Source organism: Dipodomys spectabilis, unplaced genomic scaffold (genome assembly GCF_019054845.1).
Source record: "Dipodomys spectabilis isolate Male_0828 unplaced genomic scaffold, ASM1905484v1 ptg000002l, whole genome shotgun sequence".
Classification (NCBI taxonomy): domain Eukaryota; kingdom Metazoa; phylum Chordata; class Mammalia; order Rodentia; family Heteromyidae; genus Dipodomys; species Dipodomys spectabilis.
In genome coordinates this window covers 45613987-45638888 of record NW_024870679.1, presented here as the reverse complement: position 1 = coordinate 45638888, position 24902 = coordinate 45613987, and the positions used below count along the sequence as shown (strand labels likewise).

Below are 24902 nucleotides of genomic sequence, written 5' to 3'. Positions count from 1 at the left end.
GGGATTTTTTTTTATTGTGAAAATACCATACAGAGGGGTTACAATTACATGGGTAAGATAATAAGTACATTTTTTTTGGCGGGGGGGCTCCAGTTGTAGGGCCTGAACTCTGGGCCTGGGCACTGTCCCTCAGCTCTTCAGCTCAAGGCTAGCGTTCTACCACATGAACCACAGCGCCACTTCTGGCTCTTTTTCTTTTTGCTTATGTGGTGCTGAGGAATCGAACCCAGGGCCTCATGCATGCAAGGCAAGCGCTCTACCACTGAGCCACCTTCCCAGTCCCATGAGTACATTTCTTATCAAGCATTGTTGACTATTCCTTTGTTTCCCCTTCCCATCCCTTCCTATCTCCCCAGCTCCTCCCAGCACCCCTATACCCTCCCCTCCCCTCCCCCCACCCCGACTGGCTTTGAACTGTGATCCTCAGATCTCAGCCTCTTGAATAGCTAGGATTATAGGCATGAGCCACTGGTGCTCAGCTAATCATTTGGCAAAAATGCCAGTTTAGTGAACAAATGAAAGCTATACTTATTTCATGCTTCATTTTCCTGATGACTAGTGTTGTCGGTCATCTTTTCATTCATTATCTGTGTATTTGTTCATCAGTGACTTCTGTGTTGTGCTGTACCTTATTTCAAGGATATGGCTACTGGCCTCTCAGAACTAATGTGGGTGTTTATAGTTAGAGAAAAGCCTAAGGAATTTTATAATGAAAGTTTTATTATTGAAAAATGAATATATATATATATATATATATATATATATATATATATATATATAGTTTATAACCCAAAATACAGAAGAGAGAGCCTAACAAAATCTTCGTGGCTGACAGCAAGGATTTAAGACTTAGTTTGAGAAATGTTGCTTCATGTCATAGAAAAGCTTCTTGCTGCCATCCCTTGGGTGGCATCAGACAGAATAAAGTCATACTGTGAGCATCTTTTGCCTACGACCTCACAGAAGTAGTGGCCAACATGCTATCACTCTAATACTGTCTTTCTTACCATTGTCTTATATACCAGGGCTTTAACACAGGATCTTGAGCCGTTGCTCGGCTTCCTTGATCATGGTTGTCATTTTAGCACTTGAGCCATGCCTCCAGCCTGGTGTTTTGTTGGTTAGTTGGAGGTGGAATCTTGAGAACTTTTCTGCCTTGACTGGCATCACACTCAGCCTTCTGAGTCACTAGGATTATAGCCATCAGCCTCGTGGCCCATGTAGTATGTCCTTTCTGTATTGTTATCAACTGCTATTTCCTAATGCTGTGAATGTCCTGTACACCAAGAATGAGAAAACATAAGCCTCCACACTCAGTCTCTGATGCTTCCATTCCAGGTGAAGGTCGTAAATGAAGAACTCTATCGGAAGACTCTGGAGGAAATTGTTCGCTCCCTGGATAAAATGGAAAACGCCAACATTCCTTCTGTGTCCCTTTCCAAGCGTGAGGTAGGATGGATATGTTTAGAATATTAGCATTGAGCACTTTTATTCCTACAACTTAAATCTCCTTATCTACTACGATTGGTTTCTGGTCTTTCTTGAGGGACTGCTTCTAGATAGAGTGAGGGTGATAATGCTCACTGGAGAAAGAGAGCTTGTTTTGTCTTCTAAACTGGAAGATAATCCAGATGTGCTCCTAGATTTCAGAACAACAGGTGTGTGTTCTTGCAGTGGATTTGTGTTCCTACTGATGCTTCTCTTGAGATTAAAAAGATTCTTCGGGTTATACAGATAACTGGTCTTCAGTGGTAATGGAACTCTATTAGGTAAATACCTGAAGCAGAAACATTTCAAAGAAATGGTCCTTTGTTTTCTTCCTTGTTTGGGGTATGTGGATAAGTAGCTGTATGAAAGTATCAGGGCACTGGTTCTGACTGATCTTTGCTTGTTCCCAGTTCTGTTTTCAGAATGTGAAGTACATGCAATTACAAGTAGAATCCTTTACAATTCATAATGGACAAGTACCCTGTCAGTTTGAATTTATCAACAAGCCTGATGAAGAATCTTACTGTAAACAATGGCTTAGTGCCAACCCCAGCAGAGGATTCCTCCTGCCAGGTGAGGCCTCTCTTTCTTAGGTTTCTGGTTTCTAGTCTGAGGAATGCCTACCCTGTCTTGGTTCATTCTCTTAAAATAACTTCTTCTGAGCATTTTTGTTCTCTGCCTGAAACTTAAAAAACAAAAAACCTTATAGCTGAACATATCCATAATAAAGTATATAATGGTGAGGGACATGTGTTCAGTTTCAGAAACATTTTTAGTTATTTGTATGCTCCTTAATTTCACAGGAAGAGAAGACATAGATTACTGTAAAACAGGTGCTGGTATAAGGGAGCCATTTCCCCTATCTTAGCATAATCAACCTCAATGATCTGCTCTTGTGAAAGAGAAATTGAGCAGTACCATATCTATCCTCTGGCTTCTCCTTTCAGACTATATGAGGTGTGGTGAGGCAGAGATTTGTGAATAGTTCCCAGGCTGAAGGTCCACTGGCTCAGAATCTCTATCTTACCTGGTTTAGGAAAGGCTGTGTGTGTGTGTGTGTGTGTGTGTGTGTGTGTGTGTGTGTGTCTGCGTGTGTGTGTGTGTGTGTGTGTCTGCGTGTGTGTGTCTGTGTGTGTGTCTGTGTGTGTGTCAGTCATGAGGCTTGAATTCTAGGCCTCGGTGCTGTGCCTCAGCTCTTCAGCTCAAGGCAAGCACTCTACCACTTGAGCCACAGTGCCACTTCCAGTTTTCTGGTGGTTAATTGGAGATAAGAGTCTCATGGCCGGGCACCGGTGGCTCACACCTGTAATCCTAGCTACTCAGGAGGCTGAGATCTGAGGATCGTGGTTCAAAGCCATCCCGGGCAAGAAAGATCATGAGACTCCTATCTCCAACAAACCACTAGAAAACCGGAAGTGGCGCTGTAGCTCAAGTGGTAGAGCGCTCACCTTGAGCTAAATGAGGGACAGCACCCAGGCCCATAGTTCAAGCCCCATGACCAAAAAAAAAAAAAAAAAAGTCTCATGGACTTTCCTGCCCAGGCTGGCTTTGAACCACAATCCTCAGATCTCAACCTCCCGAGTAGCTAGGATTACTGGCATGAACCACTGGTGCCCAGCTTAGGAAAGGCTTTTTTTTTTTTTTTTTTTGGGGGGGGGGGGGTCCAGTCATGGGCCCTGAACTCTGGGCCTGGGCACTGTCCCTCAGCTCTTCAGCTCAAGGCTAGCGCTCTACCAATTGAGCCACAGCGCCACTTCCGGCTTTTTTCTTTTTGCTTATGTGGTGCTGAGGAATCGAACCCAGGGCCTCATGCATGCAAGGCAAGCGCTCTACCACTGAGCCACCTTCCCAGCCCAGGAAAGGCTTTTTGATCCGGGCCTTCTTATTGACTTAATACTTCTAACTTCGGTTATACTACTTACTACTGAATTTTTTTCTTTTTCCTCTTGCTCTCTCTCCCTCTCTCTCTCCCCTCCCCCCCTTTCCTTTTGGTAATACTAGGAATTGAATTCCTAGTTTTACATTTTTTTTTCCTTTTTGTTTCTGTTTTTTTTTTTTTTGGCCAGTCCTGGGGCTTGAACTCAGGGCCTGGGCACTGTCCCTGAGGATCTTTGCTCAAGGCTAACATGCTACCATTTGAACCTCAATGCCAATTTCTGGCCTTTTCTGTTTATGTGGTACCAAGAAATTGAATGCAGGGCATGGTGCATGCTAGGCAAGCACTCTACTACTAAGCCATGTTTCTGGCCCCATAGCTTTACATTTTCTAGGCAAGTGCTCTTCCACTTGAGCCGTGAATACAGTAGTACCTGAATGTTTTAGCACTGGTTTATCAAACAGTTTCTGTTGTCTTCATTTTCGTAGTTGGGCTATAAACTTATTGCAACTAGTTAGTGCTAAGCATATAGATACTTGTTGGTTAGTATAGACTTTATTATCTTTTCCTAACCCTTATTCTCTTCCTTCTTCTTTCCTCTTAGTTTCTCCCTTGCCAACGTTACTTTTCTTTTAATTTTTTTTTTCTGTAGATTCTGTCATTGTGATTGAATTGGAGCTCTTTGTAAATAAGACCACGGCCACAAAACTCAACTCAGGTGAAGATAAAATTGAGGATATTCTGGTTTTGCACTTGGACAGGGGAAAGGATTACTTTTTGTCCGTGTCTGGGAACTACCTACCCAGCTGTTTCGGATCTCCCATTCATACATTGTGCTGCATGAGAGAGCCAATCTTAGATCTACCACTTGAAACTGTTAGTGAGCTGGTAAGTTTCAAACTACAGGGAAACATCTAGTTCTATGTAGCAACCTAGCCAGTTAAACAAGATATTCCTGTACTTGCTTCCAACATACTTAAGTTTCTTCAACTTTTTAGAGCTTTCTTAGTGTTTCAGGTATATACTGCTGTGTAATAAGCACCCCCAAATTAAAATAATAGTGAGTTGTTTTTCATGACTGTTGTTTTCTTCTGCTGGTCTTACCTAGGCTTACTTGGTTTTTTGTTTTGTTTTCAGTGCTAGTACCAGGGCTTGCAAGGCCTTGCATTCTCACTGGGCTTTTTCACTTACAGCTGGTACTCTACCACTTGAGCCATACCTTCAGTATAGCTTTTTGTTTTTTGGGTCCGGTCGTGGGGCTTGAACTCTGGACCTGGGCACTGTCCCTCAGCTCTTCAGCTCAAGGCTAGCGCTCTACCACTTGAGCCACAGCGCCACTTCTGGCTTTTTTCTTTTTGCTTATGTGGTGCTGAGGAATCGAACCCAGGGCCTCAGGCATGCAAGGCAAGCGCTCTACCACTGAGCCACCTTCCCAGCCTCCAGTACAGTTTTTTTTTTTTTTTTTTTTTTTTTTTTTGATTAGTCGGAGCTAGTTTCTTGGGCTTTTCTGCCCCAGCTGGGTTTGCATTTTTTGTTGTTCTTGTTGGTAATGGGGCTTGAACTCTGGGCATGGGTGCTGTCCCTCAGCTCTTCAGCTCAGAGCTAGCACTCTACTACTTGAGCCACAGTGTTACTTCCAGTTTTCTGAGTGATTTATTGGAGATAACAGCCTCATGAACTTTCTGTCTGGGCTGGGTCTGAACTGTGATCTTCAGAACTCAGCCTCCTGAGCAGCTAGGATTACAGGTGTGAGCCACCAGTGCCTGACTGAGTTTCAATTTTGATCTTCACATCTTAGCTTCCTGAGGAGCTAGGACTGTAGGATTGAGCTACTAGTGTCAGCAATTTGGTTTTCTTTGTTTTGTTTTTGCTGTTGGTATCAAGGTTTGAAATCAGGGTCTTGCACTTGTACTCAGCTTGCTTGCTGTGCTGGTGCTCTACAACTTAAGCCATGTCTCCACCTCAACTTACTTGTGTATTGTAGTCAGGTGGTGACTGTAATGGCATGTTTCTGTATTGGCTGCTTTCTGGGCCTCTCTCTGCTCATGGACTCTTGTCTTTCAGGATGTGAGTTTGGGTTTCTATATATGGCAGTAAGAGCCTGAGAGCAGTAGCTAAGGTCTTTGGTAGCACAAGCTCCAAAACTCCAGTATCATCACTTCTGCAATATTATATGGGTATGCGGGTCAGAGAGAGTGATAAAGCCAACTTATGTTGGGGGAGACAACACTTCTCTAAGGGAACAGCTATGCAATGCAACTATTTTTCAGTTTTTCACACCCAGGGCTTGTCGTAGTTCATTAGGTTGTTGTAACAGAATACCATAGGCTCTGGGTTTATGAACAACAGAAATTTACTACTCACAGTTCTGGAGGCTGAGAAATTCAAGACATTTAGTGTGTGGTGAGGACCCACTTTCTTGGCTCACAGATAGCCCTCTTTTCGCTGTGTTGTCCTCACTTAGTAGGAGTGAGGACTTCTCTCTTACCTCTCATAAGAGCACTAATTCCATTCATGGGTGCACAGCCCTTATGAACTAACCACCTTGGTGATTAGGTTTCAACATAGGATTTTGAGGGTGAGTAGCACATGTATAGGAACAGCCATGGATTGTAAAATAATGAAAGTTCACAAGATTATGCTATTATTAGTTTTTTTTTTAATCCCTTAGTAGGTTACCCTAAACTAAAATTGCTTCAATCTAAAGAAGTTCCTGTGGAGACAATTCAAATATCTGGGGAACTAGTTTGGGGCAGATTTATGGTAATTTGCTGATTTCATTTTTTTTCCCCAATGCACGTTTTCATTTAGAGACTCTTGGTTTGTCACAAATCACATGAGTTGGATCTCAGATCTTTGGAGTGCCAAGCATGATATTTTTTCCTCTCTAGACCACCACCCTCTTCTTTGGTTCTAATAGGGGAATTCTAGAACAGTGTTTTTGTTGTTTTTTTACCCCTAAGAAGATGGTTCATATTTGATCTGACTCTTTGAAACTATTTGCTATAACTCTCTCCCTGGTCTCAAAAATCACCTTTTTATCCCACGTAACTTCATTTTTGTTTTTCCTCAAGGCTAACACTGTACCACTTGAGCCACAGCTCCATCCAGCTTTTTGGTGGTTAATTAGAGATGAGCATCTCATACACATTCCTCCCTGGGCTGGTTTCAAACCATCCTCTTGAGTAGCTAGGGTTATAGGTTTGAGCTACCAGCGCCTGGCTCTGACTTCATTTTTGTTTCTGGAATGTTTGGTTAGGGGCACTGCTTCCCTTCTTCCATAGGTTTACAGTCCCCATATCACTCATTCTCCTGAACCCAGCTTGGTAGAAGTTCTACCAATAGGCCATCTTGTCCTGATTTTTCTTTTTTTCCATTAGACTCTAATGCCAATATGGACAGAAGATGACGTGAGCCAGCTGCAGAGCCCCATGGAAATCCCCAAAGAACTCTGGATGATGGTTGATTACCTATACCGAAATGCTATCCAGCAGGTAGGTTGTGTTTAAATTGTATTAAAGGCCTCATTGCCTTGAGAGAGACCATCAGCCCCAAGAACCTTTTACATTGAAAGCCTTTACTCCCAGAAACTGTGGAAAGCTGTTTTTCCTCCAGCTGTTCCTCCTCCAGAGGTCTTGTGCCATGTTTTGTACCTCCTCCAGAACTGCTGTTACATGTGGAACTTGATCTTGATTTCCCCCAAGGGAACGTAGCCTTGAATAGGACAGCCTTCTTAGCACAGTATGTTCCTTCCCCACGCCTCTGGGGTCCCCCAGTCAGAAAGCCATCTGGAAGTCTCCTGGGATGTCATCCTGCTGTCCTTTGCAGGCATTCTCACTAGCTTCTGGGAATGGGAGGAGCTAACTTGTTTAGGCAGAGGCAGAGGACCAGATGGAACCCATGAATCTAGAGGCCTGATCTTAGAGTGATTTGTGCAAGTTTCATGGAGCCAATTGATCAATTTGACTAACCTGTTTGTAGGTTCCCTGGAGATCTTTACAGAGTATGATACCATGGCAACATTTTTTTTCCCCAGCCCTCATAAATGTTAGGCCAGTGCTCTCCATTAAGCTACACCCTTAGCTTCCAGCCCAGCAACATATGTTCTTATGATGTTCTGTTTTCACGTTTTTCCACCCTCACATTATTGGTGCTGGAATGTGCCAAGCTCTGTTCTAAGTGTTTATTACCAAATTGCTCCATTTAATTCTCATAGTGGGTCTTGGATGAAGAAACAAATTTCCAGAAAGGTAAAGGATCCCACAGTTGATAAATGGGAAGAGGTGGGAATCTGACTTAAGAGATCAAACCTTGGGCTGGGAAGGTGGCTCAGTGGTAGAGCGCTTGCCTTGCATGCATGAGGCCCTGGGTTCGATTCCTCAGCACCACATAAGCAAAAAGAAAAAAGCCGGAAGTGGCGCTGTGGCTCAAGTGGTAGAGTGCTAGCCTTGAGCTGAAGAGCTGAGGGACAGCGCCCAGGCCCAGAGTTCAGGCCCCACAACCAGACACCTCCCCCCCCCCAAAAAAAAAAAAAGAGATCAAACCTTTTTCTTTTTTTTTGTTGGTTGTGGGTCCTGAATTCTAGCTAGCCCTAGGCGCTGTCCCTCAGCATTTCAGCTCAAGGCTAGCACTCTTCCATTTGAGCCACAGCATCACTTCCAGCTTTTTCTGCTTAGTGTGGTACTGAGGAATCAAACCCAGGGCATTATGTGTGCAAGGCAAGCCCTCTACCACTGAGCCACCTTCCCATCCCTCAGACATTTTTCTTATTGTTTTTATAGTGCTGGGGATCCAACCCAGGGCCTCACATCTGCTAGGCAAGTGAATTACATCCCTAGGTCCCAGAATTCATATTTTTAAGTACTGTGCTCTTCTACCTTCTCTGTAGAGTTCCTTTCAAATGCAAATTGTGATCAGTACATATACTAGTGTTGTTATCAACAGAGTTACATGATTTTAAGTCACTTTATAAAACAAGTGAATATAAAATATCTAAAACCAATGAAAATAACTTTCATAAACCTTGTTTGCACATAAAGCTGAGATTCTTTTCTGGCTTTCTCTTTTTTCCATCTTTGTTGTGTGTGTGTTTATGTGTGTGTGCTGGTTCTGGAGCTGGTTCTGAACTCAAGAGCCTAGGTGCTGTCCCCGAACTACTACTTTTTTTTTTTTTTTTTGGTTGGTCGTGGGCCTTGAACTCTGGTCTTGGGCACTGTCCTTGCATTCTTCAGCTCAAGGCAAGCCCTCTACTGCTTGAGCCACAGAGGCACTTCCAGTCCCTGAACTTTTTTGCTCAAGACTAATGCTCTACCACTTGAGTGACAGCTCTACTTCTGGCTTTTTTGGGTTCTTAATTGTAGATAAGAGTTTCCTGGACTTTCCTGCATAGGCTGGCTTTGAACCACAGTCCTCAGATCTTGGCCTCCTGAGTAGCTAGGATTATAAGCATGAATCACTGGTCTCCAGCTTTATTTTTTTTTAATGCTGTGATCATTTATACCTAGACACTTTTACAAAATATTTATGGTTTGACTTTATTTCAATTAAAATGACATGTCAAAGGATATGGTTTCTTTAGATACTGTACAGAGGGGTTACAGTTTCATGAGTAAGGTAATGAGTACATTTCCTATTGAGCATTGTTACCCCCTCCTTTGTTTTTCCCCTACTATCCCTTCCACACACACAGTTTTTTTTTTTTTTTTGGTCCGGTCGTGGGGCCTGAACTCTGAGCCTGGGCACTGTCCCTCAGCTCTTCAGCTCAAGGCTAGCACTCTACCACTTGAGCCACAGCACTTCTTCCAGCTTTTTTCTTTTTGCTTATGTGGTGCTGAGGAATCGAACCCAGGGCCTCATGCATGCAAGGCAAGCGCTCTACCACTGAGCTATCTTCCCAGCCCCCCCCCCCTTTTTTTTTTGAGTATGTTACTGGGGTCTAAACTCAGGAACTTATGCTGGTTAGACAGGTACTCTGCCACTTGAGTCCCACCTCACCTCTGGCCATGCATTTTATATTTTCTTTTTTTCTGTTTAATCTCTCAGCACTACAGGAAAGATCAACTGCTTCTCAGTTTTCTTCTTGTGTTGAATCTCGTTTTGTGTGTGCCCTACCAATAGTTATGTAATAGATGCTTAATGATCTATTATAAAAGCATGTCTGAGAAGTCCTGCAAGATGGAATAACCTCATCAGCCTCAGTCATTGTCTGCTAGGTTGATTCAAATGTTTCACTGCTGCTACTTTTTTGCACTATGGTCATATTGCTAAATGGGAAATTATTGTCACTTTTCTGAGAAAATAATTGTTTTGTGATTTTCTTTCCTTTTGCAGGAAGATCTGTTTCAGCAGCCAGGCTTGAGGTTGGAATTTGAACATATCAGGGACTGTTTGGATAAAGGAACAATCGATAATCTTTGTATCCTTCAGGCATGTGTGTGTGTCTGTGTGTCTGTGTTTGTGAAAAGGGAAAGAAGAATCTTTCAAAATGCAGTCTCATATTGTGTCCTCAGCTAACATCTTTTTTTCTTAAAGTTTGCATAGAGAAGACTTGGCAGTTTTAAGCAACCCATATAGCAAGAACTCAGGAGGGTCTGGCTCAGCTGAAAAACAGCATGGTCCCTTTGAGATACTGGGCTGGCATCCCAGCTCTGTGGAGGGCCTGACTGAACAAGGCCGCACTTCTGGCATGTGCTTGCCCCTAGGCCTTCTAGCCATGGGCATCATCATCATCTGTTCCTTAACAATAGGCCAAAAGCTGCTAGCAACCATTCAGTAGCTGAAGCCTTGCTGCTTTTCCTGGAGAGTCTGCCAGAGCCCGTCATCTGTTTCAGCGCCTACCATAATTGCTTGGAGTGTTCTGGCAGTTACACAGCGAGTAAGCAGGTGAGGGGAACCACTTAGCATCAGCATACACATGTTACCAGCCCCAGGCAATGACACCTGACAATAAAGTGGGCACAGTCCCTCAAGTGCAAGTCTTAGAAACTGAATGCCCTATCTTTCCTTCTCAAACCTGTTCTTCCTCTCATGTCCCTTTTTCTTTTAATAGCATCACCCTTAATTTTAGTGACTCAACCCCGAAACCTGAGTCATTTCTGACTCCTCCCCTGTCCTTATCTCCCATGTGCCCAGTCCCATTGATCTATAACTTACCCTCTTTCTTCTGGTCTCTCCTTATCCTGTTCTCCTTCAGCTTTTGTGTGTGTGTGTGTGTGTGTGTGTCAATACTGAGGTTTTAACTTAGAACCTTGCATTTACTAGACTAGAGCACCACAATGGAACCGTGTGTGTGTGTGTGTGTGTGTGTGTGTGTGTGGCAATACTGAGGTTTTAACTTAGAACCTTGCATTTACTAGACTAGAGCACCACAATGGAACCATGACCACAATGGAACCGTGTGTGTGTGTGTGTGTGTGTGTGTGTGTGTGTGTGTGTGTGTGTGTGTGTGTGTGTGGCAATACTGAGGTTTTAACTTAGAACCTTGCATTTACTAGACTAGAGCACCACAATGGAACCATGCCTAGCCTGCTTTTTTGCTGGTTACATTGGACTTTTCTGCCCAGGCTGGCCTTAAATTTTGATTCTAGAGAGCTCAGCCTCCAAGGATTATAGGTGTTAGCCACTGTCACCTCCCTTAATCATTTATTTTGAATGTTACCATCATATTGTATATTCTAAAACTCTTTGTCATATTGTCTAAAAAATACACTTGGCTTTTCATTTTGAATTAACTTTTGTGTGTATACTGATACTGGGGCCTGAATTCAGGGCCTGGTACTTTTGCTAAGGTTTTTTGCTCAAGGCAGTACTCTACCACTTGAACCACATCTCCACTTCCAACTTTTTGCTAGTTAACTAGGTATGAGTCTCAGGTTGGGAATGTGGTTTAGTGGTAGAGTGCTTGCCTTGCATGCATGGAGCCCTGGTTCTGATTCATCAGAATTAACTTTTGTGTGTATACTGATACTGGGGCCTGAATTCAGGGCCTGGTACTTTTGCTAAGGTTTTTTGCTCAAGGCAGTACTCTACCACTTGAACCACATCTCCACTTCCAACTTTTTGCTAGTTAACTAGGTATGAGTCTCAGGTTGGGAATGTGGTTTAGTGGTAGAGTGCTTGCCTTGCATGCATGGAGCCCTGGTTCTGATTCATCAGTGTCACCTAAACAGAAAAGGCTGGAAGTGGCAATGTAACTGAAGTGGTAGAATACTAGCCTTGAGCAAAAGAAGCTCAGGGACAGTTCCCAGGCCCTAAGTTTAAGCCCCAGGACTGGCAAAAAAAAAGTCCTATCTTTCTGGGCTGACTCTGAATCTTTTTTTTTTTTTTTTTGGGTCCCGTTGTAGGGCCTGAACTCTGGGTTTGGGCGCTGTCACTCAGCTCTTCAGCTCAAGGCTAGCGCTCTACCACTTGAGCCACAACACCACTTCTGGCTTTTTTCTTTTTGCTTATGTGGTGCTGAGGAATCGAACCCAGGGCTTCATGAATGCAAGGCAAGCGCTGTACCACTGAGCTACCTTCCCAGCCCCTGACTCTGAATCTTGATCCTCAGATTTTAGCCTCTTTGAGTAGCTAGGATTGCAGGTGTGAGCCACCAACATCTGGCACAATTATTTTCTTAAATATTCAAGACTTCCCATGATTTCACCTAGTGGTTCATTTATATAACAGATATTGACAGAATAATCTAAAACACTTGCCAATAATTCAAGTTCCAGGAACTTAGCTGACAATCAGTGAATGAAAATGTCTTTTGGAATGTATTTTGTTCAAGTTTTCCAGTTGATCCCGATATGCAAATAGCTGTACTATTCATTGATTTCTAGCCTGAACAACCCTTCCATGCTTAATGGCTGTTAAGTGAGTTTGCTTCTGCCAAAAGTAATTTCTTAATAGTGTACTCTTTTCTGTTTGTCTTGCTGATTGCCTTCTCTTGATTTTTCATACTTTCTTGGCCCAGAACTCTCTAGACCTTACCTAGTAGTCTACTAGTCCAATTTTATATTACAAGACCCAACTGACATTGGGTCTGACATCTATTTCCTAAGTCTTCTGAGAACACAGAGTTAGAAGTCTGACCTTCAAATTCACATAGGGTTTGACCCTTGCTTCTCTTTTAGTATTTAATGCCAGGCAGTAAGTGGTTAAAGTTTTCTGTGCAGTCTTATTCATGCTCATATATTATATACTCAGTTCTTAGAATATAGCAGGCATCTTGGCAAATAATTGAGTGAACAAAAACGGGCAATCAGGCTGGGAAGGTGGTTCAGTGGTAGAGTGCTTGCCTTGCATGCATGAGGCCCTGAGTTCGATTCCTCAACACCACATAAGCAGAAAAAGCCAGAAGTGGCGCTGTGGCTCAAGTGGTAGAGCACTAGCCTTGAGCTGAAGAGCTGAGGGACAGTGCCCAGGCCCAGAGTTCAGGCCCCACGACCCACAGAACAAAAACAAAACAGTAAAGCCTGGTGCTGGTGGCTCACGTCTGTAATCCTAGCTACTAAGGAGACTGAGAGCTGAGGATCGCAGTTCAAAGCCAGCCAGGGCAGGAAAGTCCGTGACACACTTAACTCCAATAAATCACTCAGAAAACTGGAAGTGACACTGTGGCTCAAGTGGTAGAGCATTACCCTTGAGCTGAAGAGTGGAGAGACAGCGCCCAGGTCTAGAGTTCAAGCTCCACAACCAAAAAAAAAAAAAAAAAGGCAAATCCCACCTCTTCCTCTTTCAGGTCATTTCTACTCTTCCCAGATGCCATAAAAATGTCTTCAACTACTTGATGGCGTTTTTGCAAGAATTGCTGAAAAATTCAGCGAAAAATCATTTGGATGCGAATATTCTAGGTAAGTATCCAAGTGTTTACAGAAAGCACCTCTGCAAACAAATGGATTTATTCTGAGAAAGGAGGCTTTGCAGGGTTTCAGGTTATTGGCAGCAGAGCTTAAAATGTCAAGTTCTGGGGGCAAAAAATAATTTTTTTTAAGACAGGGTCTAGCTATATAGCTCAGGTTGATTTTGAACTCTTGATCCTGTTGCCTTAGCCTCCCAAATGCAGGATTACAGGTATGCATCACCACATCCAGCTCTGGGAAAAATTTATACTCAGTTTAGATGGGGGAATAGCTTAGTAATGGAATGCTTGCCTAGCATGTAACAACAAAATAGGTGTGTGTGTGAGAGAGAGAAAGAGAAAGAGAAAGAGACAGAGAAATAAAGGGTCTTGCTATGCAGTTTAGACAGACCTTAAACTCAACTATGTACCCTAGGCTGGCCTGGAATTTATAGTGTTGGGATTATAGCATACACCACTCCCCTATTTTTATTTATTTATTTATATATTTATTTATTTGGTCAGTTGTGGGGCTTAAACTCTAGGCTTGGGCACTATCCCTGCGCTCTTCAGCTCAAGGCGAGCGCTCTACTGCTTGAGCCATAGTGCCACTTCCGGTTTTTTAGTGGTTTATTGGAGATAAGAGTCTCTCGGACTTTCCTGCCCGGGCTGGCTTTGAACCGAGATCCTGAGATCTCAATCTCCTCAGTAGCTAGGATTCCAGGCATGAGCCACCGGCACCTGGCCCACTCCCCTATTTTTGAAACCAGAAATTATTTCTAACAACATAAAAGTAAGTAGTATTTTCTTTATTTCCACACACAGCAAGCATATTTGGCAGCTTACTGCTTCGAAACCCAACTGGTCATCCAAAGCTTGAAATCACAGAGAAGAAAAAAGCTCAAGAGTTTATTCATCAGTTTCTCTCCAACCCACTCTGAGCCTCTCTCATCTCCAGTTTCATTCAAGGCAGCCAGTTGCTAGCCCTACCTGTTTCAGCTCAAGAGATGTCTGTCTTGGGATGAAACAAAGCCACCTGGAAGCAAGAATAGTGGCTGTCTCTTCCAGATGCTACACCTACCCATTGCTAGTGCTTGGGGTTAGCATACCCTATGCTGAGTTGTGAAAACATGGGGGAATTCCACCTTGGTAAAACTGACATTTGATGTTCAACTTTAGTTATTTAACGCAAAATAGATTTCTATTCATTTTTTTATTTAAAATTTTTTTATAGAACTGTTTTTTTTGCTCACTCAACCTGCCTCGAGGGCAGTCATTGCCTTCCTACAACCTGGGCTGAACTTGTGATCAGATATTTGGACAAACTTGGAAGTCCCAAGGGGAGAATGAGTTGGACAGTAAGAATGCTCCTGGGTAAACAACCCTGAGCTACCACAGATGCTTCCACTGCTCAATGTGTATATAGGAACTCTTACCCCCTTCCAACTTAGATGTGGCTAGGTAACTCTGAGGCTGGCCACTCAGCCTTTGAGAATACAGTGGCTTAGGAAACCAGGTTCTGGTGAGTCAGATGGATTTTTCTGGGCCTGCAAATCCTCCGAGCTCTTTATAATGTATCCCTTCTTTCATAGTCTAATATATTTTAATGATAAATACATTTTTAACAGTTGTTCCTGTGCATGTTTTGTTTTTCTCACTTAGCTATTGACTTGTGAACCTTCGTAGCTTAATACTGAGACAGCTAAGCCAGTCAGGGCCCAAGAAGGCATATAGTCAACATTATCCACATTTCCAAGCAAGAGTTGGTCAAATGGCGTTAATCCCCTCTCGAGATTGTCCTACTCTTTTTTCACTTTTTTTTTTTTTTGCCAGTCTTGGGGCTTAAACTCAGGGCCTGGACGCTGTGCATAATCTTTTGTGCATGGCTAGTGCTCTACCATTTGAGCCACAGCCCCACTTCTGGCTTTCTGGAGGTTAGTTGGAAATAAGAGTCCACGAACTCCCAGCCCAAGCTAAGAACTGCGATCCTCAGATCTCAGCCTCTTGAATAGCTAGGATTTACAGGCATGAGCCACCACAGCGCCTGGACCCACTCGAGTATTCCAGAAAAGTACCTCAAGGAGAAAACAGGCAGTGGCTGCAGAGAGGGTCCAATAGCTATACTTCACAGGCATCTAGAAAAGACTGGGACATAATAAGAGGTACAGACAAAATCGTACCCAGGGCGCCAGTGCCACTACTTGGCAGGGTAATGGAGGCTGGGCGCGGGGTAAGAGCGGGCAGTGGGAGCGAGTGGCCAGTAGGTGGCGTTCGCTGAAACCCTTAAGGGAGAAAAGTTGATTTGAGACCGCCGAAGTGAGCTCGAGTGTGAGTAGATCGGAAACCGTCCACCAAAGGGTGAAAAGGGAAGAGGCGGCCGCTTCCTCTCGGGCAGGGCCAAGAATTCTCCTAACTCGGCCTCTTTGGTCCACTTTTCCTTTTCTGACCGAGTTAACTTAGATGGGCGACAAGGCGGCGCTGGTGGGGTAGAATAAGTCCGGAAAGCTCGCCCCCTGCTGGTTCAAGCCGGGCGTCCCCACTTCGGGTTGCAATAAGTGTGCAAACGGGGCGGAGAGTATTTCGAACTCGTGGCTGGGGATGCCGCTGCTACCAGGAGCCCGGAACAGCGCGTTAACGCTCCGGACACTTCCCCGCGACGCCTCCGCGGCCCCGCTCCGCCCCGCTCCTCCCGCTCGCCCATTGGAGGCGAGCACTCAGCTCCCAGATAGGAGCACCAATCAGAAGCGCCGGAGAGAATCGTGCCGCTGTCCTCTCCTTCCTCCGGAAAGAGGAAGCGGAAGTGACGGCGGGGAAAGGTGGGGGCAATCATGGTGCCGCTGGGGAGGGGAGAAGCTGCTGCTGCCGCCGCCGCCGCCGCCGCCGCCGCAGTTGCCGGGAGCCGCGGAGGTAAAAGGCGAAAACTAGACTCGGCTTGGGCTATGACTTCTCGGGGGGGCGCGGGACTTAGGCTTCCTCCTGACGCATTTCCCAGCGGAGACCTCGTTCCACTCTCCGTAGGGACCCCACCCCTCCTCCGTTTCCATGGGGATGGGCATCCAGCCCCCCTTCCCTGTTTCCATGGAGACCCGGACCCTGCCCCAGCTCGCCAGTCTTGTAGTCCGCTCCCCCCCTCCCGCCCCCAGCTTGTCTGCAGGTTTTGCTCTGTAGTCAGGGACTAGGGGCTGTCCCCGGCAGGCTCCTTACCTCAGTCTCTCTGGGGTGCTCGGCTCGCACTCCTTGGCCTCCCTCAGACCTGGTCTGGTTTGTCCCGGAAAGTTGGTCTTCGTATCGCCGCCGAAGGTGCGGGGCCAGCTCCGCGGGGCCCTGCTGTCCTCTCCTCTCTCCCGGCATCCGAATGTGCAGCCTTGGTATTGCGTAAGGCAGAGCTAGGGGTCGGGCGTGTTCCTCCCGGATTAGATCCCTTGACTTGTCCCTGGTAACAGAACGACTTCTCTGTCGGCCGCCTCACAACATCAGTGCTCACATCCCAACCCCGAGCCGAAGAGAAGGCGCAGAACCAGCTGCAAGTTAAAAGTGATATGCCGATTGTTTATAAAGTCTCTGTGCTGCCCAGCAAGCCCACATTTTGTAGAACCCGTGTGTTTGCTGGTGAAGGGAGAATCATTGGTACAAACCATGAAAGCTTCAAACTTGGTATTTTCCTCAAGGGAGTATATCTGCTTGTCTATCTGTCATTCATTTAGCTGACATTTCCTGAGCTCCTAGTGTCCCTGTACTATATTCCAGACATTCCCTAAGGACAAGAATAACTTCTGGTCCATGCCATATTATTTCAGGAGACAAAGTGATTTTCATTAGCTGTTCCTTGATAGGGATTAGCTCTTCACCTGAAGCAAAACTATTCTAGTAAGGGGGGGAAGACTTTCACGTTGTTCTGTTGTTTGCCAGGCATTTTATTTTATATACATTTTTTCTTTTGTTCCTCCTAACAATTTCTGAGAGAACAGGAATTACTAGTCTCACCATACATGTAATAAAAATGAGGCACAGGAAAAGTTACCCAAGTAAATAAGGAGCAGACACAGACAGGATTTGTAGGTGATTGACTGTATCCCAAGCCTTTCTCCTTCCACCATAGACTACAAGTGGCTATGTATGCCTTATGGTGTGATGTAGGGATATTTGAAAGGGATCTCCTTACTTTAAGGTTTATAGCCATTCAACCTTGAAGCACCCTCCTTTCTATTTGCTCCATTACCCTCTTCAAGTATTTTGTCCAATCTTGAAACTGGTTGACAGTAAAACACATTTAAAAGATCTTGTAGACTACTTATTCCTTCAGTTTTTGAAGAAAAAAAAAGCACGGCTTTCCCTTTAAAATTGTTTGATTGTATCAAAGTTAAAAATATTTCCAAAAAACATCTGGGCACCAGTGGTTCACACCTGACATCTGTAATCCTAGCTACTCAGGAGGCTAAGATCTGAGGATCACAGTTCGAAGCCAGCCTGGATAGGAAAGTTGTGAGACTCTTATCTCCAATAAGCCACCAGAAAACTGGAAGTGGCTCTGGGGTTCAAGTGGTAGAGCAAGTGGTAGAGCACTTGCTTTGAGTTGAAGAGCTGAGGGACAGCACCCAGACCCAGAGTTAAAGCCCCATACCCAACCAAAAAAAAAGTATTTCCAAATAAGTCAATTTTTCACTTGCTGTTTTAAATAAGAAGGGGAAAATGAATCCTAATGTTGCTAAGGTCAGTGTTTCTTGAGGTATGGCACTAATTCTGACTTTGTCTATTGCAGAAAGGTCATTACCTTTTCATTTCTCGAAACTGAGCTGAGCACCATTGAATCATGGGAGAACACAGTCCAGACGACAACATCATCTTCTTTAAGGCGGACGAAGATGACCTGACCCCCGATGACAAGATGCTCAGGTTTGTGGATGAAAATGGACTGGTGCCTTCCTCATCTGGAACTGTTTATGATAGGACCACTGTTCTTATTGAGCAGGACCCTGGCACTTTGGAGGATGAAGATGACGATGGACAGTGTGGAGAACACTTGCCTTTTCTGGTAGGGGGTGAAGAGGGCTTCCTAATAGACCAGGAAGCAATGTCCCAGGGTTACGTGCAACACATTATCTCACCAGATCAGATTCATTTGACTATAAACCCTGGTTCCACACCCATGCCAAGAAATATTGAAGGTGCAACCCTTACTCTGCAATCGGAATGTCCAGAAACGAAACGCAAAGAAGTAAGTAAATTGACTAGTGAGGGCCCAGTTAGGCTTTTGGGTAACTCTTTATCCAACACTTGCTGGCAGTTTCAACTGGGGAGTTAAGGAGTCCTGGGCTTAGAGCCGACTGTGATTTTTGCCTGTTAACAACACATGTACTTTGTGTTTTATGGTGACTGCTTACTAGATCTTTTGGATTGTATGGCCATATTGTAATTTATAAATACTAATTTGTAATATTTCACATTTTCCTCCCCTATCATGAATAAAATATAAATTACATTGAAGTAAATTTATGTTTATGATGCTGAAATAATTAAACTTGAATGTCTGATACTAAAATAACTAGATTTGGCTTATCTCTGGATTGTATGTAATTGATTTGTTTGGGAGATGAGTATCTTCTGGAATATATTAGTGAGTGCTTAGTGAATTGTGAAGGCTAGAGTTTATAATTCAGGCAAGAGATTGCAAATGAGTAGATCATCTGAATAAGTTGTTATATTCATATTTAGGTAATGTGAGTAAAGCATTTTACAAATTGTACTAGTAGAATAAAAGACATGGTTAGAGGTAGAGGTGATAGTTATCCAGGAATTATTACAGAAAATAGGTCACTGGTCGTTATAGTGTTGGGGATTAAATGTAAGAAGCTACCAAGCAGAAATAGGATAAATTATTTAAGGAAAAAAACCCAGAACCTTGGGGTTTGAACTCAGCCTTGAGCTTATTCCTCTTGCTTGTTCACAGCTGGCTCTCTACCAATTGAGCCACATATCCAGCTCTGCTTTTGCTGGTTATTTTATAGTTTCATGGACTTGTCTTCTGGGACTGGCTTTAAACATCCACTCTTCTTTAAATCTCAGCCTGCTGGATTGCTAGACATACTATTTTTTCAGCACCCAACAGAAGAAAACTCTCACAAAAACCTATGTTGCTGTTATTAAGGTCTTGGAATTACATATGGCGTATGCATGACATTTGGCCTTTTCTAGCATTAACCCAGAGCTAGAAAAACCTTAAATCTTGTACTACTTCCCATGGTGTGCAAGAATCCCTCTCTACAGCCTGTTTGATGTATCATGGTCTATGCTTGAACAGCTCCAAAAGGACATCGTGGCTCAATGTAATACACTGTTGGGCCACTCTGATTGTTAGAAAGCTTTTGGTTTATATAGAGCCAAATCTGCCCCCTTCAGGCACAGCTTTCTAGTTCTAGTTCTCCCACTACCAGTCCCACAATTTTCTTAAAGATCCTGAGTTCTCTTTTATCTGACCACTTCCATTTAGTTAAATATTCCTCTTAGGATATTTTCCTCCAGTGTCCCATTGGCCTGGTCACCTTTAATTGAATGAATTCTAGTTTTCCAAGTCCCTTTAGAATTTAGAGTTGAGTACAATCTCACAAGTGTGAGTCAATAGTATTGAGTACCCTGGGGCTTTATCTTTTAATCTGGACACTGTACTACAATTGCTGGGTAGTGTATGTTTTATTAGCAACATCATCTTTCTGTCACCTTGAACCTGGAAACTTCCAGAATAGTGGCTCTCAACTGGGGGTAATATTTTCCCTCAGAAGACATTTAGTAATGTCTGGAGACACTTGTTTGTCGCATAGGGGAGTTGTTCCAGGAATATAGTGGATAGAGACTGAAGATTCTACTGAATATTTTACAATATACAGGGAACTCTCTGTAGCAGTTAGCTGGCCCTAAATGTTAATAGTGCTGGCTGGGATTGATAAACTTTTCCATGTTAGTGTCTTGAGCATACTGTCAAGTCTTGGGCAGTTGAATACGAGTCATATGTTGGCCTTAAGAATACCTCCCTAGCCAGGCTCAGTGCCTCACAATTGTAATCCTAGCTACTCAGAAGGCTGAGATCTGAGGCTCATAATTCAAAGTTAGACTGTGCCAACAAATCGGAGAGGCTATTATCTCCAATTAACCAACAAAAAGCTGGAACTGGAGGTGTATGGCTCAAGTAGTAGAGTACCAGCTCTGAACAACAACAACAAAAAAGCCAATTGAGAGTCTGAGCCCTAAATTCAAGCCTGAGTACCTGTGACAAAAGAATATCTCCATACTAAATATTATTATGTTGATTTCCACCCAGTATTTGAGCTTATATAGGATGTTTCAATTAAGCTAACTTTTTCTTTTTTTTCCTGCTGGTCATGGGGCCTGAACTCTTGGCCTGGGCACTGTCCCTCAGCTCTTCAGCTCAAGGCTAGCACTCTACTACTTGAGCCATAGCACCACTTCCAGCCTTTTCTGCTTATGTGATGCTGAAGAATTGAACCCAGGGCCTCATGCATGCAAGGCAAGCACTCTACCACTGAGCCACCTTCCCAGCCCCTCAGTAAACATTTATAAAGCAAGGTGCTTTTATGCTCTGTGAGGATGGGGATGCAGATTGACAGTTTACAGAAGTAGAAATATTTGTATGACAATGATGTGGGTTGGTGCAAATTCTACACTGAGAACACAGAAGCTAGCTGTCAACATCAGAAGCAGAGACACATCCTTCTGAGAGATGGGAATGGCAGACACTAAGAAATGATATGAAACATAGGCCATCTTAGGGAATTGCCTATTACCTGTTAGAATAGAGCTCTGTATTTTTATTTTTTGTAAAAAGCTAAATCGTAAATATTCTAAGCTCTGTGATCTCTGTTATAACTACTTAGCTTTTCTGCTATAGCACCCATGCAGTCATAGATAATGTTCAAGTGGGGTGGAGATAATGCTCTGTGGTAGGGCATTTGCCTAGCAAGCAAGAGTCACAGGTTTGGAAGTGTAGCACTGGGATAAAACAAAACAAAAAGATAGTGGTGAGTGATATTTACAAAAACAAGCAGGTAGCTAGATTTGGCTGTATTGTGACCCTTGGACTAGAACAAAGAATAGTAAGAGATAAGGATGGAAGATAGCATAAATCCCTTGTTGAGGGTCAGGCAAAGATAGCTTGCTAAGGTTTGTACTGCATTCCAGATATGGTGGGAAACTATTGGGTGGGAGATTGTGAGCCTGGTTAGACAATGTGGTTAGACTAGTACTTTAGAAAGAGTGCCCTGGCAGCAGTAGTAGCTTGGAGGCAGTGTTACTTAGAAGACATTTGGAACATTGGCTTGGAGTTTTATTTAATTCTGATGAAGGAAAGAGGAACTTTTATTGATACCTCAGGAACTTGGTATATTATTGGCGATTGAATAATGTAGTTGTGAGTTGGGTGTAATTCAAAGGTTTTGAGTGAAGTGAATTGAAAAGATTCATCTGTTTTTGTTTTTTTTTTTCAAGTGTGTTGAATTTATATGTATTAGTACAGCTAATAGCTGGAGCTGGTGAAGAGTTTAGCAGTGAAAGGTCTAGTGTGGTGGGTACTTTGAACAAAGGCAAATTCACATTGTGTGTATGCTGATAGGGAAGCAGCTAACTCTACTGTCCACCTTCCCTTCAATGTTGATTCCAGTAACAAGAATCAAGACAGGAAGAGCAGAAAGTTTGGTGGGGAAATTGATGGAGTTAGTTGGAGTGTATTGAATGTGTAGTCCTTGGAGAAAAGTTAACAAACATAAGCTGAAAGCCCACTGGAAATGAGAGTCTGAAGTCAAGGAAACAATTTAGGATTAGGATTGTGGAGACAGGAAAGGGTAGCAATTAAACTGTAAGCCATTTGCTTAAGGGAGAAGCAAGAGTTGGTCTGAGAGTTTAAGGGTTGGACAGAGAAAGAGGAACCAGAGAAGATCACCATTGTTAGAGATGGGTGGAATGCCTTGTAGTAGAAGTGGAGGGAAAGCTGAGCACCAGTGGCTCATGCCTGTAATCCTAGCTACTCAGGAGGCTGAGATCTGAGGATCTGGTTCAAAGCCAGCCTGGGCAGGAAAGTCTGTGAGACTTTTTTTTCTTTTAAGATACTGTGAGACTCTTATCTTCACTAAACCACTAGAAAACTAGAAGTGGCACTGTGGCTCAAGTGGTAGAGCCCTTACCTTGAGCTGAAGAGTGCAGGGACAGCGCCCTGGCCCAGAGTTCAAGCCCCATGACTGACCAAAAAAAAAAAAAAAAAAGTGGAGGGAAGAGTGTAAAGTTTGACCGTCTATTCCAGTGTGACCCTGTGAAGGGATCACACCTCAGGGAAGCCACTTAGCTCTGCCAGTTGTATGGTTATCCTTTACATCCTGCAAGAGAAGGCCTTCAGTGGAGCACAGGTAGTGAAGCCACTGGAGAGTAAGGAAGACTGGGAGGGGATGAGGGAAGAGGCAGAAAGTGCCATGTTTGTTGTTTTAGTTGGTGTGATTTTTTTTTTTTCCTCCTAGGTTAGGAAGGAGACTGACTAGGCAGTAGCAGTTTAGCATCCTTTCTTTCTTTCTTTTTTGGCATAGCAAGTTTAAATGAGGTTCTACCTTTTGGCTACCTTCAGTTAATGATTACTATGTGATTGTGTTTCATTAGCAAATGTTTGGAAAACATTAAATCAAAACAGAAGTTTATTTATTATTTTTTCTCCTGCCCCCCCCCCCCCCAAGTTTATTTATTAGAGGTCTTTTCAGAGCGGTTGATATACTAAAAACTAACAAGGAAGAAAGTGAAGAATTTTTCAGATGTTATAAACTTGTGAACCCATTTTTCAGCTCTCATTTCCAGGAATTAAATGGAACACATTTTGGGAAATGCTGACCTAGGCAGAAAGGGAGAAGGAATGATTATGAAACTAGTGACATTGACTTTTATTTTTTCATGTTGTACTGTGTGCAATTATTCTATTTGCAAACCTGATTTGTCATTCACATCTCTGGTCATTGATAATCATGCTGAACAAGGTCAAAGGTATTATGAGGACTTTCCTTAGTCTGGTGTGGATATATCTCAACTCTATTTTATTTTTCCCATGAGATCTCTGTGAAAGATTTTATAATCAAGTCTTGAGACTGGTAGGTGTGAGGTTGGATGAGGGCTGAGAGTGAAACAGCAGTTGATTACAGTGTTTGGACATCTTGCTGAATAGACATTCAGGAGATTTGCCTTCTGGAAGCACTATCTTACCCTTAGCTTTTGATTTCACGATATTATCTTGGTATTTGCATCTCAATCTCTTAATCTACCCTTGTTTTTCCCCATTTTTCCCAACCTGTTTTTCTTTCTAGCACTGGTGCTACTCGAGAAAGTGTTTGAGATCTAGCCTTCTTGGCTTCCTAAGCAGCTTATTTCTGAGTCAGATTTTAGCCTGATTTTCCTGTTTGCTTTTGGTTGTTCCATTGTTTGCTGTAGTGTGTAGTTGGCTTACTGATTGCTTCATTTTTTTTCCAATATGCTTGTCTTGTGCAAAAGTAAACCAACCAAAACCTTGCTACAGGTATTGTCTTCCTACTGTAGGACTGTGGGTCATTCAGACTCTTAATTTCACATTTCAGATTCTTGTACTTGCTTTTTTACTGCTGTGTATTTGAAATTCTCCTCAAAATATTGTTATTCTGCTCAAAAGCATTCTTTTTAACTTATTTTGGAATAAGGTTGTTCTTAATTAACCTTATTTAAATAAATGTTCTTTTTAAATAAGGCTAGTGCCTTCAGCCACAGCTCCATTTGAGGCTTTTTAGTGGTTAATTGATGATAAGAGTCTCACAGACTTTCCTGCCTGGGTTGTTTTCTAAACTTGATCCTTAGATCTCAGCCTCTTGGGAAGCCAGGATTACAGATGTGAGCCTTGGGCACCTGACTCCTACGCCCCCCCCCCCTTTTTTTTTTTTTGGTCAGTCCTGAGGCTTGAACTCTGGGCCTGGGTGCTTTCCCTGAGCTCTTCAGCTCAAGGCTATCATTCTACCACTTGAGCCACAGTGCCACACAGAGCCTCCTGAGTAGCTAGAATTATAGGCCTGAGCCATCAGCGCCTGGCTTACTTTCCCTTCTTAAAACAGTTTCAGAAGGCTTGTTTATTTTTTTTAGGGGGGGGGTCAGTATTGGGGCCTGAACTCTGGGCCTGGGCGCTGCCCCTGAGCTCTTCAGCTCAAGGCTAGCATTCTGACACTTGAGCCACAGCGCCACTTCCAGTTTTCTGGTGGTTTACTGGAGATAAGAGTCTCAGGGACTTTGATGCCCAGGCTGGCTTTGAACCGTGATCCTCAGATCTCAGCCTCTTGAGTAGCTAGGATTACAGGTGTAATCTGGCACCTGGCTCTTTTATTTTTATTTTTTTAAATCATTTGTAGGGCTTGAACTCTGGGTCGGGGCACTGTCCCTGAGCTCTTTTGCTCAAGGCTAGTGCTCTACCATTTTGAGCCATAACTCCACTTTTGGTCTTCTTGAGATTAATAGGAGATAAGAGTCTCATGGGCTTTGTTACCTGGCTTGGCTTTGAACTGAAATCCTTAGATATCAGCCTCCTTGAGTAGCTAGGATTACAGGTATGAGCCACCAGCACCCAGCTAAAACCATTTTTAAGGTTTACTCCTTAAAGGTTTCTTTTTTTTTGTTAGTAGTGAGGCTTGAACTCTGGGCCTAGGCGCTGTCCCTGCCCTC

At 43.5% G+C, this 24902-nt stretch overlaps 2 protein-coding genes across 5 annotated transcripts in view; both read left to right on the top strand.

Moving 5' to 3' along the window:
- The window catches only part of Inpp5b (inositol polyphosphate-5-phosphatase B), a 70121-nt gene extending 55304 nt beyond the window's left edge, over positions 1-14817 (top strand). For both annotated transcript variants that reach the window (XM_042674897.1, XM_042674906.1), the window contains 8 exons: positions 1339-1449; positions 1899-2061; positions 4017-4252; positions 6745-6858; positions 9695-9779; positions 10119-10246; positions 13089-13200; positions 14013-14817. In XM_042674897.1, coding sequence (XP_042530831.1) covers positions 1339-1449; positions 1899-2061; positions 4017-4252; positions 6745-6858; positions 9695-9779; positions 10119-10246; positions 13089-13200; positions 14013-14128 — 1065 coding nt within the window. In that variant the 3' untranslated portion in view covers positions 14129-14817. The remainder of the gene's footprint in view (positions 1-1338; positions 1450-1898; positions 2062-4016; positions 4253-6744; positions 6859-9694; positions 9780-10118; positions 10247-13088; positions 13201-14012) is intronic.
- A 1185-nt stretch (positions 14818-16002) lies between these two features.
- Mtf1 (metal regulatory transcription factor 1) overlaps positions 16003-24902 on the top strand; it is a 47926-nt gene continuing 39026 nt past the window's right edge. For 2 of the 3 annotated variants that reach the window (XM_042674927.1, XM_042674918.1), the window contains exons 1-2: positions 16003-16094; positions 17947-18402. In XM_042674927.1, the coding sequence (XP_042530861.1) occupies positions 17998-18402 (405 nt within the window). In that variant the 5' untranslated portion in view covers positions 16003-16094; positions 17947-17997. Of the gene's footprint in view, positions 16095-17946; positions 18403-24902 lie in introns of those variants that run through there. The other variant, XM_042674936.1, reaches the window with a different exon arrangement.